This window comes from Tamandua tetradactyla, chromosome 22 (genome assembly GCF_023851605.1).
Source record: "Tamandua tetradactyla isolate mTamTet1 chromosome 22, mTamTet1.pri, whole genome shotgun sequence".
NCBI classification, from domain to species: Eukaryota; Metazoa; Chordata; class Mammalia; order Pilosa; family Myrmecophagidae; genus Tamandua; species Tamandua tetradactyla.
The window spans coordinates 24,234,802-24,254,012 of NC_135348.1; the positions used below are offsets into that span (position 1 = coordinate 24,234,802).

At 35.3% G+C, this 19,211-nt stretch overlaps 1 protein-coding gene across 4 annotated transcripts in view; it reads right to left on the reverse strand.

Moving 5' to 3' along the window:
* The window catches only part of GAB1 (GRB2 associated binding protein 1), a 167,171-nt gene that overhangs the window by 12,445 nt on the left and 135,515 nt on the right, over nucleotides 1–19,211 (reverse strand). For 2 of the 4 annotated variants that reach the window (XM_077139934.1, XM_077139935.1), the window contains 5 exons: nucleotides 17,753–18,351; nucleotides 16,302–16,387; nucleotides 15,804–16,107; nucleotides 2,776–2,865; nucleotides 716–809 (listed from right to left, as the gene is read on the reverse strand). In XM_077139934.1, the coding sequence (XP_076996049.1) occupies nucleotides 716–809; nucleotides 2,776–2,865; nucleotides 15,804–16,107; nucleotides 16,302–16,387; nucleotides 17,753–18,351 (1,173 nt within the window). The remainder of the gene's footprint in view (nucleotides 1–715; nucleotides 810–2,775; nucleotides 2,866–15,803; nucleotides 16,108–16,301; nucleotides 16,388–17,752; nucleotides 18,352–19,211) is intronic. The other 2 variants (XM_077139936.1, XM_077139937.1) reach the window with 1 other exon arrangement.

Sequence of the window (19,211 nt, forward strand, 5' to 3'; positions counted from 1 at the left end):
TTCATATATTCTTCTCAGTTCCCTATATACATTTAAATAAGCATAAAGAACCTTGCTTCCCAAATTTTTCGCTACCCGTTCTTTCCCTGTCCAACACACGTAAGGAACCATCATATTTTCCAGATCAGTGGGCCTCAGAAATTTTTTATCTCAAGGACCTTTTTCTTTTTTTTGTTTTGTATGCTGTATAGTAGGGGTCACATTTTATTCTTTTTCCATTTGACAATCCCATTATTGCCGCACCATTTGTTGAATTTTATTTTGGGGGGGGTATGTGGGCCAGGAATTGAACTCCCTTGTGGCAGGCGAGAATTCTACCACTGATCAAGGGCCTTTTAAAACCTGTTGAGAATTCTGAGGAACACTGGTTTATATGGATTATATCTATTTATATTTAATGAATTAGAAATTAAAACAGAGAAAACACGTAAAACACAATAGTTTAGAAGCATATATTATATTAGCTTTCAGAATGATGATGTCACCACCTACCATGGAGCCTCTGGAAAACTCCACTGTACTCTCATGAGAATGAGTGGAAAAGGAAGTAACAACTTAGTATTTTTATATTAAAACAGTTTTGATTCAGAGGACCCCAAAAAGGGTGTTTGTCTGGTCCATCCTTTGAGAACCATTGTAGATATTTTCCATGATAATGAATAACTTCAGATATCCACGTTCATAAAAAAACTACATATTTTAAACAAAGACTTACTCTCGTGCAAAACTCCTAGTGATGGGAGATCTGACTGGAGCTTGCAGCTCTTCCCATTCTGGCAAAGGTTTTATTTCTAAAGGTGCTGGCTTGGCTGAACAGGAGAGAGAGAGAAAGAAAAAGAGATGTTACTCTAAAGAACTCGGGAAAGCAAACAAGATCCTCTCTCTAGATCTACATTTACATGTTATAGACGGATTAACCTAGGACCACCTAGTTTCACATGTGAAATGATGCTCATGGATGTTACAGGACTTGTCCAAAGTCACACAGCTAAATAACTGGTGGGAAAAGCTAAATCAGATAATGTTTCATGACAGCTGACTCCAAGACTCAAACTCTATTATAATATGTTGATCCTAAATTTAAGGAAATATTTTATGAATATAAACTAATTGTGAACGAGACAAAGTAAATGTGAAACAACTACTTTATAGTTTTTTTATTTATAAGTTTCATAATTCCATGAATTTATTTCTCACTATTTTTTATCCTCTAATATGGAGATTTAATCTTAAATGTACAATGTTTCTATTATTTAATATAGAAGCATCAGTTATACAACTATAATATAAAATGATGTATAGAAAAATTAAAAACAAAATTTATTCAGTATGGTGGGGATGGCAGCACAAATTTATAAATGTATTATTAGTACTATAGAATTTATACTTCAGAAATTTTTTTTGAGTTGTATATACATTACCAGAATAAAAATAAAACACAGAACTGCACAGATTATGAATCCTAATAGAAACTATGAAATATACTTAATCATAATACCTCTGTTCCATCAGTTGTTACAGAGTTACCACACTAATGCAAACAAACAAAAAAAACTTTGCTAAAACCCAAATCCAAAAAATGATTTAATGGCCAAATTTTTAAAAATAATTCATGCCCAGTTCGGAAACAAAGAAAACAAAATAATAATTGTATGTTTAGACTCAAACTCTGCTCTGAAGAAAGGCCAGAATTACTTTAAACAAGTTATCTCATATTTTTAGTTTAATGGAACAATTGTTTTTCTCAAATCAGATAGAATGCCAACATCTTTAATTAGCTTTATCTATAAAAGGACTTTGCTTATTTACCTCATTCTTATAGTAGACAATTATATTATATTAGTACATACCATCAAGTTGTTAGCCCTTTCCTAAAAGTCAAATCTAAAACATATTTTTCAGAAATTTGTGGGTGAGCAAAAGAACTAAAACAATGCCATTTGTTAATTTTAATTATATTTCAGCAGACTAAACATATGAGGTAAATATTTTAGTCACATTGCATCTCATCACTCTAAAGAAAACTTTTCATATTTCCAGGTTCCCTTCTAGTCTTTGTCCATACATGGGTAAATTTTAATCATACTATAATTACCACTGAACTACAAAATAGATGGTTATTTTAAAGGGCGATACAGATTCACTGAGGTTTATAACTAGGTATTTTTGACAACTCAAATACAAAACATTCCATGTAATTTTCTAAGGAATAAATTGATTTATTATATTGTGTTAAAATAATTTTGCTCCTCTATATACTTAAGGTTGACTTGTACAAAATAATGTCCTGGTTAAAAGTGTTTCTTTAATTGTTAATGCTTTATGTTTCTGAAACCTAAAGGCTAATAGCAGTTTTGCTGTCAAATTCTAAACAATGTTATAAAATAATTAATCTAAGGATATGGTTCTATATATGGTTTCAGAACAAAATACATATATCATATTAAAAGTAAAGATAGGAGATATTTTGAATTTATGAGCACTTCACAAGATTAAAGATAACAATGTATTGATGTCCCAAAAGTTAAAAGAATGCAAAAGGAAAGGACTGAATATCATAAATAATTCATTTTTAACATGCTGCTGTTAATGGCATAACAAGGAGATTCATTGTGTATTGTGGGAAGCATTCGCTTTAGAAATCATGTGCTGGGAAGCTTTATTTACAACAGCAATAGTATTTAGATTCTTCTCCTTTATATAACAAACAAACAAATATTACAAAATAAATAAATTCCCAAAGTCCCACATAGCATGCGTTGCTAAAGTACATACCCTTTCTTCTTGTAGCAAAGTCACCTATGGTTTGTGAATCAGTTCGCTCTAAACCATGGGGTTTGGGTCTTAAAATTTTAGGACTTTGACCTAATTGGTAAAAAGAAGACTCTCTTAATATGTTATTTTTTAAATGTAAAAAATGGATTCTTTAAAAAAAGCAACAGAGCCCTGTGTAGAAATATTACATCCCAAAAGCATTAACAAAACCTTATTTGTGGAGAATTTCTCAGATCTTGCTACATACTATTCATGCTCACCACAATGGAAAGGAAAAATTGCATGCAACAATGTAACATGCAGAGTGTGAAAGATGATAGGCTTTCAGTGGGATAACCAGTTTAGTTAGTTGTTATCTTTGAGGAAAAGAGGAAAATCATGCACCATGTTAGTTTTTCTTCTAACATGTCTCAGAAAACCAGATAAAGTAAAAAATTATAAAATCCCTCAGTCACAACTCAATTACATCTTTTCTTTGAACCTCATCTATCTATCTGCACACCTCCTCACCAAAGGCCTTTCAGAGAAGCACGTGGACACTACAGCATTTGCTACAGCATTTGCTAATTCAAGACTAAAATCAAGAACAGTACTTATTTGTTTCCACTGGATACTCAGTGGCTTCCCGGTGACATGACCTTGCACAGACTAGATGCCTAGATTCTGTCATTGCTGATTAATTTAAGGACAGGATTTAAAAGAATAAATTCAGTTGCTGTCATTTTTCCTTTCATTTAATCTCTACCACATACACACACAGCTGAAAAGCCCTATGAAAAGCAGTGGGCTGACACCAATAGTTTGCCTCAGGCCTTTTCCCACAGGAAACCTTGCTGACAAAGAAGCAACACCGTTTTAATCAATAATTTCAGCTACCCTACTGAAAAAGGCCTCATACTTTCCTTTTTCTTGAAATTAGCAAAGTTGAATTAGTTGGCAAGATTTGAATTTGCTGGTTAAATGATGATATGTAGGTATCTTAATTACTGAAACCTAATTAAAATATGATATTCTAGATTAAAAGAAATGAAAATTCTCTAACCAATTTTCTAAGTTAGGCAACTAATATACTGCACTTATTCAGAAATAAGGCAGGTCTAAATGTGAACACTATAATTTGGAGCCAAGATGCACATGTCGCTTTTATACTTGACCTATCCAGGGCCTGCCCTAACTTGGTACCATTACTAAAAGAAAGGAAAATATCACCTTCTTAAACTCTCCAGAACGGTGTACTACCCTCTCCTCCCTCTCCCCTCCAAAATAAAAGGCAGAGGGCAAGTTTTATAATTAGAAAAACGTATTTTTTTTTTTTTTTTTTTTTTTTTTAGCGAAATGGCCCTTCAAGATAAAATCCAACCCCTTCATTCTATGGATGAGCCAGCCCCTGAGAATCAGAGTTTGCTTGACTCAGTTAGGTCACAACATTAATCAGAGGCAGAGTTAAGATTTCCTCTAGCCTCCCACCTGCTAGGGTAGTACTCTACTGTACCACACTGCCTTTGTCTCTCTATCCCTTTTGAGAAAGAGAGATTTTCTAGAGACTCAGCATTTAGAATGAGCATGTTTGTCCGCTGTTCATCAGCAGCTTTCAGTTTTGAGATGTGACACACTCTGCTCTACAGCCCCTAAGAAATTCAGTTAAGAAAGAAGAAATACACTTATTACTATACCCACATGTACAGCTGATAGTACTTTGAATTTATGTGTGTGGTGTGGAGCACTGCATCTACCTGAATGCCACAAATAGTTGATAATTGGGTGATGTGATATTTCATAATTATAAAATGCTTTTAGAGCTACTTCTGGTTTATTGGTATTTACCTAGTATGCCCCCCCCCCCTCCATCCTCACCTTTTCTGGAAGACCCACTTTCATTAGCTCTTCAGCACCCTACTAAGTTTTCACTGTGAGTTTCTTTCAATGACCAGCCTTTGCGTTTCTCAATCATTGCCCCCTCCGTATCTTATCTATGCTTGTGGTAATGTAAGAACATGTGGTTGCAGAATCTACCTAGTAGTTTCAGTTTCTCATTTTTTCTTTAGGTCCACACTTACAGTTGCCTGACAGGTCATCTCCAATTGTCCTTCCAATATTTGAAACTGAACTGATCATCTCTCCTCCAAGCCAATGCCATTTCTTACCATTGAGGACCTCAGCAGTATCACCATGCCCTGGATACTTAAGCAGAAAACCTCAGAGTTGTATTTTAATAGCCCATATCCTTTGAGCATCTGCCTTGTCTTTAAATGCTAATGCTCTGCAAGATGGCAACAAACAGAACTTTTAAAACAAGAAGCATTAAATGGAAAGAGCAGATCAAGGTGAAAATGAAAGCTAACCAAGCTGGTATGAACTTTGGCTTAATGGTTACAGCTCAGAATGATCAGAAGCTTATGACAAATAACAAAGGCGGCTCTTTAAAAACCTGCACAAAGGAATAAAAATAAGGTAAGAACAAACCCACTGTTTGGGAAGGTAGAGAGTAATTTTAATAGATAACCAAGAGACACTTAACTCCTATCTTGCTCTAGTCTTCTCCATCTAGGAGAATGATCTTCAAACTGAAAACTATAGAAGAAACAACAATAAGAGGTAATTAAAAGCCAGGTTGTATGAGAAGAGTACAACAAAGGACCTAGGTACTTTCAAATTTAAATTCAATGAATTACAATCCAAGACATTAAATCACTTTACAGACATGAACACAGAATTCACATTCACAATACTGGAGAAGTCATGGAGAATATGGAAGGTGCCACAAGACTAACCTACAGATGCTTTTGGCGTTTTACATCATATTCTCCTGAATTGCCCCCTGCTATTGCTAGACTATTCTCTTATCTCTTCCCCACGTAACTTTATAATTTCATCTATAACTTATGCCCTTTTTCTCCATTAATATTCATAATTTCTTCATCAATTATCGTCTATAATTCTTACACTTAACTTGTAATATATTCTATAAGACTTCCTTGAGATAAACCAGTACACTTAAATTAATGATTAATATTTAACATTTATTGAGGGTTTTAACAACTCATTTAAGCCTCTCAACAACCATGTGAGGGAGGTACAAATAAAAGAGATTTTAATAACTTTACTAATGAGGAGGTTGGAGCTTAGTGAGGTTAAAAAGTCACACAGATGCTGAGTGGCAGAGCTGGAATTTGAATCCAGGCAGGGAATTCATGCTTTTCCCTATATTATTATTCCAACCTGGAAGGATTATTATAGTTTTACTCAGAAGAATATTTCTATTCTGAAGTATTTCTAATTTGAAGTACTTCAAACTAGCAGATGAAGCGCTTTTATCTTACCCATGTTTCCCATTATAGTGACAGACAGAGCAGGGCCTCAAATAAAGCTCCACTGAATTAGATATGTAAAGTTACTACATTATGCAAAGTTATTATATTTTCAACATGGTTGGAAATTCTTGTTGATCACAATGAAAACAAAGTAAGTGATTGCGATGATGCATAACAATGGGGTATAAGTAATGCTCAAAGAAGTCATACAATTTAAGGAGATATGTATCTACAGTGGGTCAAAAGCCGATAAACAGAATTAGTGTGTCAATATAACTTTTCTGCTGAGTCTTTCTCTCAAATTCTTCCTCATCCCCGCTATCGTTTTCTAAGGTAGTAAAAACCCTTCTTGGTTCTCTTCATAGAATAAAAAATGTTATTAAGGGAAATTTTAGAAGTGCATTTATAAAATATACACGTATTTTCTACTCCCAAGACAAGTTTAAGGTTGATTTTAGGGCTAAAGTCACAACACTGAAATGTCACTTAGGCACTTTGTTAGTTTTATTTCTTTATGTCCTTCCAAACTCAATTCAGCATTTACTTTGCAAAGGAAATTGGTCTCTTCTACTGGGCACTTGAAAAGACTAGGGAAAATCTCTTGGTCTTTAACTTCAGCTGCTTCTTTCTGGAAGCTCTGAAGAGCTTTAGGTTTAGCCTGTCCAGCCTTCTAGCTGTTTCTTTTAAGTCTCCATGCCTCCTCTACTACCCTCCCTTTAAATTTATGCTTTAATCCATTTAAAATTACCCTTTAATCCATTTAAGGATTAAGACAATCTCACAATGGATTGTTGTCGATCTCTGGTTAAGTGATCTGCTCTGGTAACTTAGAAGTACAGCCTAGTAAATATTATAGTGAATATTAATCTCTGACCCAGATCTTTTCCCCAAGCTTCTGATGTAGACATCAAATAGCCTATAGGACACTCCACCTGGATATACCACCGGTATTCAAACTCAATGTACAAAACAAATTTCATCCACTCTGATCTACCACAAACTTGTTTTGTTTCCTGTATTACCATATAGTAGATTTCTTAGGAGTCATTCTAGATTCCATTTTCTCTCTGACTTCCTGTTCTGATTTGAAACTGTTGTGAACCCCAGAAAAGTCATGTTCTTTCAATCCTGATCCAATCTTGTGGGGGCAGCTATGTTTAATACTTCTGATTCAATAGCAGGGTGGGAGCTTTTGATTGGGTGGTTTCCATGGAGATGTGGTGCACCCAACTGTGGGTATGGGGGGAAATATTCTGGAGAAAACTCAGAGCCGAGAGAGAGAGTTATTTGGAAATGCAGAAAGAAAACCTCCTGGGGAAGCTGTTTGAAACCAAAAGCCAAAGGACCAGCAGACACCAGCCACGTGCCTTTCCAGTTGACAGAGATGTTCTCAATGCCAATGACCTTTCTTGAGCCAAGGTACCTTTCTCTGTATGCCTTAGTTTGGACATTTTTATGGCCTTGGAACTGTAAATTTCCTTTTTAAAAGCCAAACCATTTCTGGTATATTGCATTCCAACAGCATGAGCCAACTAAAACACCTCCTCATATCAATTTTACTTTGTAACAATAATCCAACATATTAGTTTGTTTTCACTACAAAGCAAACTCCTCCAGGGAAGAAAATCCAACTTTTAGTCTCAATATCTTTCATTATCTAACACCATGGCTCAAATATACTAGGCATTCAAAGAAGTGCTCTTTAAATAAATGAAACAGATCAAAGATATCTTACAAAGCAGAGTATTACAAATTAATCTATATTTGTTTGAAAATATCAAGCAAGACTTTTTTTAAAAAATCACATTCTAAAAAATCTAGCTTTAGACAACTATTCTTTACCAATTTATTCAACATCTACAAAGACAAAAAGAAACCTGCATTTTATTTTGAAATAACGAGGAAAAAAAGTTCAAATATGAGACTTGTAGCACAGACTAAAACTAGATTTGGATTTTCAATTGCCTGAAGGTATATGGGATACAGAATAACTTTCTTTACTCAATGAATTTTTACTATTAAGCACATTTTACAATCAAGGGCCAGAAAGCATAAAGGTGATGTGGTCCTTATTAATCAAGAGCATAAATTAATGTGTACTCTGTCACCATGACCATGTATAAAATAACACAGATATAAGTTTGGCAATAATTTTATCTTCACCATGAATTTTAGAATTCACCATGAACTTTAGAACTATAGAATTTTAGAACGAAAGAGTATTCTTGCTATATACATTTTAGAGATGGTCTAATCTAATCTTATATTTTAAAATAAGAAAACTAGTGCAAAGAGAAGTTAGCTATTTAGTCCAATGTGACAGAATGGTAGTGAGTGGTCATTAATGGTAGAAAGAGAAGTTAATTCTAGCTTTCTGGATTCTTGGTGTCATGTTTTTCTACTATAAACTTTGTAACTTCATCACTATAACCCATTTTAATAGCTTTTTAAAAATTAAAAAAAAGCATTATTAACCTGGGAGTATCTGTTACTTGAAGCAAAAGCTCTCAACACATCATCCACAAGCCTCCTCCTGCTCTGATCTCTTACACCATTTGGTTCTCACAGAGGACACTGGAAGCTCTTAAAAACCAAAGCCAATAAAAACAGCAAGCTGATTTTTATTCCAAGGAATTATCTCAGTACACCAAAGAAAACAGCCTTGCAAATGGCACAAGTACTTCAGCAAACAGTAATCCCAAGGCCCTGATGCAATATCACCACTCTCATGGAACTGTGTGAAGCAGAGCAGGACACAGCAGGATGTGCTTTTTAAAATGAAAGCAAAGACATGCTTCAGACATTCACCCCAGAAAATAAAAAATTTGCACGTCTGATATGTTTTTGCTTTTCTTTTTTTTTTCTAAATTGTGCATTTCAAAACACTGTTTTCTCTGAAAGCAAAGAGATTGCACTATATGGCTATTTGACCTTCAGCCACACCAACTGCCCTTAAGACTTCAAAACACCATGTAAGTCTCTGAACCTGAGGAAGCAACTGAGGGCCAGGAAAGAGACTTTTGTTATGTCTTTCCTGTTTGATCATCTCTAAACCAAGCCTTCAAGAACTCTGGATTTTGGAAAATTGGACAAAGCACCTTGGAATTGTATGAGGGGGAAGATGAAAAAGTATGATTTTGTAATCTTAGTCTAAAACCATAAAAATAGATTTTCTAGGGATCAACTTGAGGATGTCATTGCCTGCATAAAATCCTTTAATGTGTACTCACACACAGCCAACCTCACCAGCTTGGCTTATAAAACTCTGAGGAGCAGGCGCCTGCAGGACATTCATCCCTCTGCCAGTTCATCCCTCCCACCACTCTCATCTCCTCTCCTTTTATATGATCTGAGTACGCTGTTTGTTCTGACTAGAAGATCCATTTCCATTCAGCCTTCCTCTGCCATCACCCTCTCAGACTTTCCTCTGGGAGTCTTCTTAATAGTGCCAAGAACGTACCTCAACCACAGACCCTCCCATGCTAATTGTGATTATGTGTTTACTTGTCTATCTCCTACTATAGCTTCTTCAAAAAACTGACCCTTTTTGGTTTTTGTTTTATTTTTCTGTTTTTTTTTATTTCTTTTTCTGAATTGATGCAAATGTTCTAAGAAATAATCATGATGATGAATATGCAACTATGTGATGATATTGTGAATTACTGATTATATATGTAGGACAGAATGATCATATATTAGGAATGTTTGTGTTTCTTTCTTGTAATTTTTTTTAATTAATAAAATAAAAAACAAAACTGACCCTTTCTTCTTGTTTTTGGAGACTCAAGGCCTGGCAAAAGGCATCCCCTATAACTAGTAGGCACTTAGAAATCTGTATTGAATGAATATTAATGAACTGCCTCTCACTTAAAAAGCTGATGGTGTCTAAGCCCATCAATGCCATAAATTTAGTGTTTTGCTTGTCCTTTAAGAGGAAAAAGGGAACAACTAAAGTTGTTTCAAAAAATTCATCATTCCTATCACCTTTTTAGTCAAGGTGTGTGCTGGTTTGAAAAGATGTATGTCCCCTAGAAAAGCCATGTTCTAATCTAAATCCCATTTCATACAGGCAGAATAATCCCTATTCAATACTGTATGTGTGAATCTGTAATTAGATCATCTCCCTGGAGGTGCAACCTAATCGAGAGTGGTTGTTAAACTGGATTACGGGAGACGTGTCCCCACCCATTTGGGTGGGTCTTGATTGGCTTATTGGAGTCCTATAACAGAGGAAAGATTTTGGAGAATGAGAGATACAGAGAGAGCAGAGAATGCTGCAGCACCATGAAGCAGAGAGTCCACGAGCCAGTGACCTTTGGAGATGAAGAAGGAAAATGCCTCCCAGGGAGCTTCACAGAAATAGGAAGCCAGGAGAGAAAGCTAGCAGATGATGCCATGTTCGCCCCATGCCCTTCCAGCTGAGAGAGAAGCCCTGATTGTGTTCGCCATGTGCCTTCTCACTTGAGAGAGAAACCCTGAACTTCATCGGCCTTCTTGAACCAAGGTATCTTTCCCTGGATGGATGCCTTTGATTGGACATTTCTATAGACTTGTTTTAATTGGAACATTTTCTTGGCCTTGGAACTGTAAACTAGTAACTCATTAAATTCCTCTTCTGAAAAGCTGTTCCATTTCTGGTAAATTGCTTTCCGGCAGCTGGCAAACTAGAACAAGGTGTAATGGAGAGGCTGGAGGGAACTGCATGAAAATGTAGAGCTGTGTTCCAGTAGCCTTGTTTCTTGAAGATGATCGTATAATGATACAGCTTTCACAGTGTGCCTGTGTGATTGTGAAAACCTTTTGTCTGATGCTCCTTTATCTACCTTATCGACAGACTAGTAAAACAGATGGATTAAAAATAAATAAATAATAAGGGGAAACAAATGTTAAAATAAATTCAGTAGACTGAAATGCTAGTGATCAATGAAAGGAAGGGGCGAGGTGTGTATGTATGAATTTTTTTCTGTTTTTTTAAAATTTCTTTTTCTGAATTGATGTAAATGTTCTAAGAAATGATCACGATGATGAATATACAACTATATATATAGTGAGTTACTGATTATATATGTAGAATAGAATGATCATATGGTAAGAATATTTGCATTTGTAAGTTGGTATGTTTAATAAATAAAATAAAATAAAAGGAAAAAAGAAAAAAAAATTCATCATTCCAAATATGGACAAGACAAGCAAGGCAAGGCCACATTTCAAATAAGTAGATACAATCCTTTCTTGAAAGTCTACACATTTATTAAGCATTATTCTCACAGGTACAGCTTATAGAAATCCAACTCAATGTGGAAAATATATTTTTCGTATTATTTCAGGTTTAACTTAGTCTACATTATTTGCTCTACCAAAGTTTTATAGATTATACTTCTATATCCAGAAGGTATCTCAAAAATCAAGAATTTACCTCACAAATTCTAAAACATAATCAAGGCAGCTAACTGAAATATATTCATACTTGTTTTAATGATCTCATTGCACATGAGAGGAATACAATAATGTAATCCTGATAATTATACTTAAAGGTCAAGAAAATTTAGAAACCTCCCTCAGCCCCCTCCTGTTAAGGGTATGCTGTAAAAAGGCACTCTATATTTAAACTAAAACATCAACCCAATTGAAACGTTAACACTTGTTTATTAAATTGTAGTTATATTTACTGGTATCAGTCACCCATTCTCCAAACATTTATTAGAGTATAAACTTCATTTTAAGAAAACACAGATATAGGCAGTGCAATGGTGGCTCAGTGGCAGAGCCACTGAGGCCCCTCAGTTTTTCTGGGGCCTGCCCATGCAAATAATAATAATAATAATAATAATAATAATAAAATAGCACAGATTCCAAAACTTCTTTAAAATAAGATCTCTTGAGAAAATTCCTGGAGAAATGTGTGCCCAAAAGACCCACCTGGGGACACTCCCCTGGACTGGTCTTTCAGACGCTCCCCCTACACCAAGGAAAGGGTACAAACCTAAAGATTTTCAAACCAAACTAATATGCAAAAGCACCACAGTAACCCTGCACTGCTGTTTTTCTTAGATCAATGTATACTGGTCTGAACTACTGCAAAAAAGCATGGATGGATAAAGACAAAGCAAAACAAAGCAGCATTTTTAGTGCAAACAGCAGCTATATCATATTAGGAAACTGGATGGGAAGAGAATAAATACGGTAGATTTATGTAATGCCTTACTTTAAGAGAAGCCACAATTGATATCATTCGGAAATTTTCCAAACTTCATGAAATTACTCTTCTATTAAAAATACAAAATTTCAGTTGAAGCAACCAAACATAAATTGTCCTGCCTCTTCCACTGCTCATTTGCTTTCCCAGTATCTAATACAGTATGCTTGAATTATGTTTCTCTACTCTATTAATATAAACAAAACTGTGTTTGAAACAGATAGTACAGTATCAAAAATTAGTATAGGTGAAAATAGAGACACCATGAGTTGGTCCATGATAACACATTAACTGTAAGTGTTTAAAACCTCTTTATGTATTTCTACAGCTTCAATTACACAGAAGTATTCTAAAAACTCAGCTGTACTACAACTACAGCAGCTGGCATCTATAATTGGGGATATAAACAAGACTAGAATGTCACACATTTATTGCTGACCCTTATAAAGAAGATGATCACAGAAACTGGTTATATTGGGCTTTTAACTAGTTGTATTGTACTTTGAAACTAATTAAAACCTACTGGATAGAACCATGTTTGCTTATTATGACTCTCAGTTAATAAGAGATAGTAGAACTAACATATTAAATCATTTTTCGGATTCACACAATTTGAAACTAAAATAGATTCAAGTTACTATGAATGATGAGAAGAATTTCATAATCAAATAAGACATTTGTTTTAGTATCTAAATTTTTAAGAATAAACTTTGCCACAGAACTGGAATTTGGATTTCAAAATGTGTTTTTCTTGAATAGTTATAGCTTTGTTATAGTCACATGAAAAAGTTTGTTTTGTAGTGTTACACGTTTTCTCATGCTTCATCTTGTATATTTCTTTTAAAAGTAGAATAGATTAAAAAGAGCAAAAACCTTTTTTTAAAAAAGAGACTATTATTTAAGTAACCATTTATTGTTTGCTAAACCTGTTCTTCATTTCTCCAAAAACTATGGGTGTTCTTTCTCAGTTAATTTTGTATCTAAGCAAATGTACTAAATAAATAACCAGGACAATGAGTTCAGGATTGCCTCTCAACAGTTCAGTTAATTTTTAAAAGACTGAACACAAACTTCAGAAGTATACAACCTACTTACTCTTCTGTTCTATTGTAAGATCACTTTAGGTTGATTTAGAAAGCTAAGACAATTCCTCATGTACTAGAATACATAGTACTTTTATTAGGATGTGTAATTATTCATATATGTACTGTAAATGATAAACAGTATTACACACACCAATTATACTATATTTAATGTACTTATAGTGATATGAAATACATAGGCTATAGCCAACCTAGATGATACTAAATGAAATAAGCATATCTTTAGGATCTTAAAAGTTTTCTAACATATGAATAGGGATCTACTCTGATTCTGTAGTATGCTTACCATGTGGGGTCATTAGCCATCATATATACTGGGAATTTTTAAACTGGGTTCAGCAGATCCTGTGGATTGAACAGGCAAGGGAGCAGAGCAGGTAGGACTTAAGAGTTACGTACCTTTACCCAAACTTATACCTCCACACTTACATAGGATTCAAGATATAATACAGTGAAGTTTTGGGTTAAAAAGTAAAGAGCTGCCACAACATGCTCTAATTACAGGAAAATAAAGAAAGTTTAGCACTAAAATACATATTTCAATATTGTAAAGAATCCTGACACTTGTATCTTAATTCTTCAGCAATCCATGAACTTGATTATCTCCACATATCCAAACAGAACTCTGCAAATTGTATGTAAAGAAGAAAATGACTAATAATGTCTAAAGTGGATTCAGAGACAAATGAAGGCAAAGGGGAAAAAAAAAATCAAATAAAAAGCCTGTGATGCTCATACCCCTTCTAGAAACCATTTCTTATTATAGCCCTGCTGCCCGGGTGGCCTCGAGTGTTACATATAACTACATTCCTAGCTGCCCGGACCAGAGGTGAGCACCTAACTTAACAGAAGCCAGTCTCTGGGCTGGCCTACAATCTATCATGTGAACCAGTGTGAAAAGATTACCAGCCAAACCTCTTTGAGCAATCTGAGGTGATTAAATAATAAATGAGGCAATTAGCAGGAATCAGAGCTGCAAGAGCAAGAGCACAGGAAAAGGAGGCACAAGCAGAAAAGGCCACAGGGGCATTGCAGGCTGACGCTCTCAGGAAGCAGAAACCATTTAAAGAAGACATTACAAAGGAGAAGAAAAGAGAAAAGAGGGAAAGAATGTGCGAGCTGGTGATGAGAGAACAAAGCAGATGCAAAGACTTGCCAGACAGAATGCAGAGAGAAAGCAGGACATAGACACAGTTCCCCAGAACTGCCTCTGTTTCTGATAACTTTCTAGTTTCAAGTAAGGATACACCTTATTTAAAAACAAACTAAACCAAACCAAACCCTTTTTCTTAAGAAACTCTGAGTGAGTCTCAGCCTTTGTACCCTACAACTGGAATGCAATTAGAATGACTATTAATGATCTAAGCCCAGGGTAATTTAAAATTTACATAAACATTAAATGTTCTCAAAAAAGAAGTATACATATAGCACCTGTGAGTTCAAATGTGCTGCAATCCCTTGGGCTAAGTAAGAAATTGAACCACTCATCACACAGCCAATGTGCTAGCTAATTTGGCTCTCAAGATAAAGTCATGCCAACAGCATGCTGCAGCATATCAAGTTATGTGCGTTTTAACCACTCAAATACAAAATTTTAAACGTGGATACATACCCTTATTTAGCTGAAAAGTTTCTTCTATACTGTATTCTTAATACACCATGCTAGTTTAAAATTTAATGTTACTTATGAAGAATATGAAAGGATAGACTAGACACTCTTATTTATGCCACAGCAAAGGCATATAGCAATTTTCAGAAGTTGCTATACTAACAGAATGGAAAGATTATACAGGCAACTTCATGTTCTTAAAAAATTATACCAAGTCCATTAATATTTTAAAGTCTGACCTGGTATTGTACACTCTGGAGAAGAGGTTACAAAAAGCAGCTGAGGGGTACATCTAGATTGCAAAAATGTTTGGTTTAGTCTGCAATGGTGCCGTTTTCTTTTTTTTTTTTTTAATTAAATTAGTGGATAGAACTTAAAAATCAAGAGGTAATACACATATATATAAAGAATGATATTTACAGCTTCTCTTGAAACATCAGAAAATTTGCCCCTATGAGCTCATGTTTTCCCAAATCAACAAAGAACTAGAGTGGAGTAGCAGTTACTCCATTCGGATGGGGCAATCTGTCTCAGTTTCTCCTGTCTCCTGTGGCCAGCTGATCTCTGTGGGTAAGTTACTTTGTAATCTCTGCTTAAGAGATAAGAGACTTATTGCATGTGGACATCAACTATGATATAATTATTGATCTATATAGAAAAGTACTGCTTTATCCAAATATACTGATAGCTAACATAATATGAAATATTTCAGAATATATAGTACCAGTTCTGATTTGAGCGTAATGACAGTTAAATGCAGATCTAAACTGGCAACCCATGAACCTTTTATTATGCCATGCACTCCTTACCTTTTCTGTCTGGCTTGAGGTTCCTATCCACGGGGGGTGGTTCACAGTCTGCAACAGGAACTGGCCTTCGGGGAGGGGTCTTTGGACTTGACCTAAAGCCCATATGAGCAGGAGGGGGAACTTGCATCCCAAATGAAGAAAAGTCAAATGTCCCTGGTGTCATTGGCACATAATTTGCTTCCTGAATTGGTTCTGTAAAACTGCTGGAATGTTGACGTGGTGGAGAGTTTGGGTTCATTGGGACATAATTTTCATCCAGTTCTTCACTTGATATACTTCCCACTGTCAACACATTTTTGATTTTCTAAAACACATATATATATAATTTTTTAATAAACAAAAACTACTGTCAAACATGAAAACATAATTATAAGTCACACTTATTCATATAGATATAAAGGCACTATTATTTTATGATCTTGTTTAGTCTCAGGGCATTAAATGTGAAGGTTCTGACAATGAAATACACTCTACGATGCCAAAGTCAATTATACTTACAAAGTGGTTATGGAAGCCTTCAAGTGAGCTAGATCTATCAGTTGGAAATGTTCGTGGAATATCATAGCAGTCTTGTGAACTAGCATCTAAAACAAAGAACAAACTATCAACATTTCTTCCCATCTTCGTCAACTCTCAGGGCAATCAATTTTTTCTTTACACACACATATTCACACACACATTCACAGATGTACACACACAAGGATTTTTATAAGGATGCTCACAGAACAATAATATCTTGAACTGGTAAATTAAACCACTAGAAAATATAAAAACTCATATACTGTCAACACCAAAACATAATTACGACAGTGAACAAATACCTAAACCTACAATGTGACAGGGTTATTTGAGGAGAGAGAAGAGAAATACTTCTACTCTCTCATCTTTTGTACCACCTTGGAACAAACTTATATCCACTTCTAGCTAGGTTTTTCACTTGTTTCAAGAAGTTAGAAATTGGTCCTGAATGGCTAAATATGTACCGTTAAGTACTATTCATGATGCATTAAATCTTTATGTTCTTTAAGATAGCTTTATGTTCTTTAAGATAAGAAAAACAAGTTTTTCACTTGTTTCAAGAAGGAAGTTAGAAATTGGTCCTGAATGGCTAAATATGTACCGTGTTAAGGACTATTCATGATGCATTAAATCTTTACGTTCTTTAAGATAGCTTAGATAACTCTACCACAATATACAGAAATTTTAGCACATAGTTTTTAGAGTATGGGCATTTAAAACTTTGGCTTTCTATTTTTAGCAAGTTAAGAATCTCAGAATAACCCGGATGGAATTTTCTCCTTACAAGGTATGCAAATTTTGGTTGGCAGGCTGGTATAGGCAAACTATATTCAACTAGTAATAACTGAAATTGCTGGGGATAAGTGGAGAGAAGATTCAGTACATTAAACAACAACAACAAACACACACAGAAAATCAAACAAAGGCATAATGGCTTGGTTGGAACCAAACATCACCTGTTAGACACAACATAAAAATGGCTTTTATAGGAAGGAAGGAAACAGAGCCCAACAGATGTGATAGAGAAGCTGCCATAATAGCACAAAAATACAGGAAAGGGTACACTCGGAGAGGCTGTGACGGGTCTATTTCCTGTTCTGCCCCAACAGGGGTCCGCCCACTCAGGGTCTACAGAAAGCAGGAGAGAGGAGTGCACACTTCCAAGGCAGGAAGACGTTACGAGGGACATACTTCTTCAGGGATGAAAAGCTCCAGCTTTCTCCCTTCCAGCAGAGCATGCATGCAGGCACACGTGCACACAGACTCTTTCAGAGATCTACTGAAATTGTTTATCTTGGCTATATGATTCCGCAGAGCTGGGAAAAAAAGGACTGTCATTTAACAGCCCAGTTTGCTTAAAAAGAACAAGTACTCAGAAAAACGCTTTCTCTCATTAATCTCTATTATAACAGAAGCCAACAAGAGCTGACCTTTTCGCAGTTTGTTCAAATCCACGGTGGAAATGGTATTACTACGCGATGGAGGCATTCCTGCCGTGGGAATACAGTAACTACTGTCAGTGTCGGAAGCTGTGCGTGTAATACTACATGTTTCCACAGGCGATCGGTCATGAGCTGGATGGGGCTTCGGGGGCCGAGGTGGAGGAATATCTGGAATAGGCTCTAGCTTTGACGTTTGTCCCAGGGTTCCTTCTGGAAATGTTCGTGGGATCTGGTAAGTGTTACCAGGTATCGGAGGAATGTCGTAACTAATAGACACATGCCTCATTTGAGTTTCTACACTTGATGACCCCAATGGGGTATTAAAAACATAGAGCTCTCCATCTGCTTCAGTATTCGATGGAGATACCTTTGGTAAAACATCGTGGGAGTAACTCCTGGGCAGGTTATAAAGACTGGAGTCTACAGAAACAGATGCAGCACGTGATGGTGGAGAGTCATACATCATCTGCTGCTGAAAAAAGCCATTCACTCCTTGTTTGTTCAGAGAAGTAGGATTTTTATGAGAAGGGACGTTATCATTGCAGTCTGTTTCAGAAGAGGTGGATTTTGCAGGATCAGCATGTGTTCTAAATAAAAATTGTTAATGACAGAACAAAATGTTAGTATGGTAAAGACATAAGACTGCATTTTAATAAATATATGTATAGCATAGCAAAATACATGGGCCTTTTCACTGGATTTTTTGGCATGTGATCCGTAAGATTTAAAGCACAAATGTTCTTTAATTCTGTATGATTATACACCAGACCTAAAAAAAAAGGCCACCACAAAACCACCAAAAGCATTCCCCTTAATTCATGTCCTGTACCTGCTGAAACCCACAACTCCATCTATTAAATCCACACATAAAACCACATATCCCTGAAGCACTGGAATTAGACTGGTTCAAAACTCCGAGAAAGGTAAATGGTTAAGGCACAGACACAAGGAATAGCTTTTCCTCTGAAAAGCATGCAAAAACCCAATGCCAATATAGCTCATAAAGTTGACTGATTGCTCCTGTGGCAAATATGTTGTTTTGTAGAACTAAAAGTCTAATGGTTTCATGGTATTGAAAAAATTCAACATGGTCTACATGGAGATAGTAACTTAATAGGTTTTGTATATATTCTAATTTTTTAATTTTCTTTAATAATAAATATTTAGCCAATGCTATAAAGAGGATAAAAATATAAGATATATAAACACAAATACAAATAAAAATCTCATTAGAATATATGTTATGCTTCAGTCCCTGCATTTTGTGGTATATCAAAATTTGGGTATAAGTCAAGATAAGGCTAATGAGCACATTCATACTTCTTTATTGTTAAACAAGACACCTGATCTACCTATGCATGTTGTCTGAAGTCCTGTAGGAATTTAAATGCAATATTTCTTCAAAAACGTGTGATCATTTTTTAAAAGGTGATTTTCCCTGATTTCT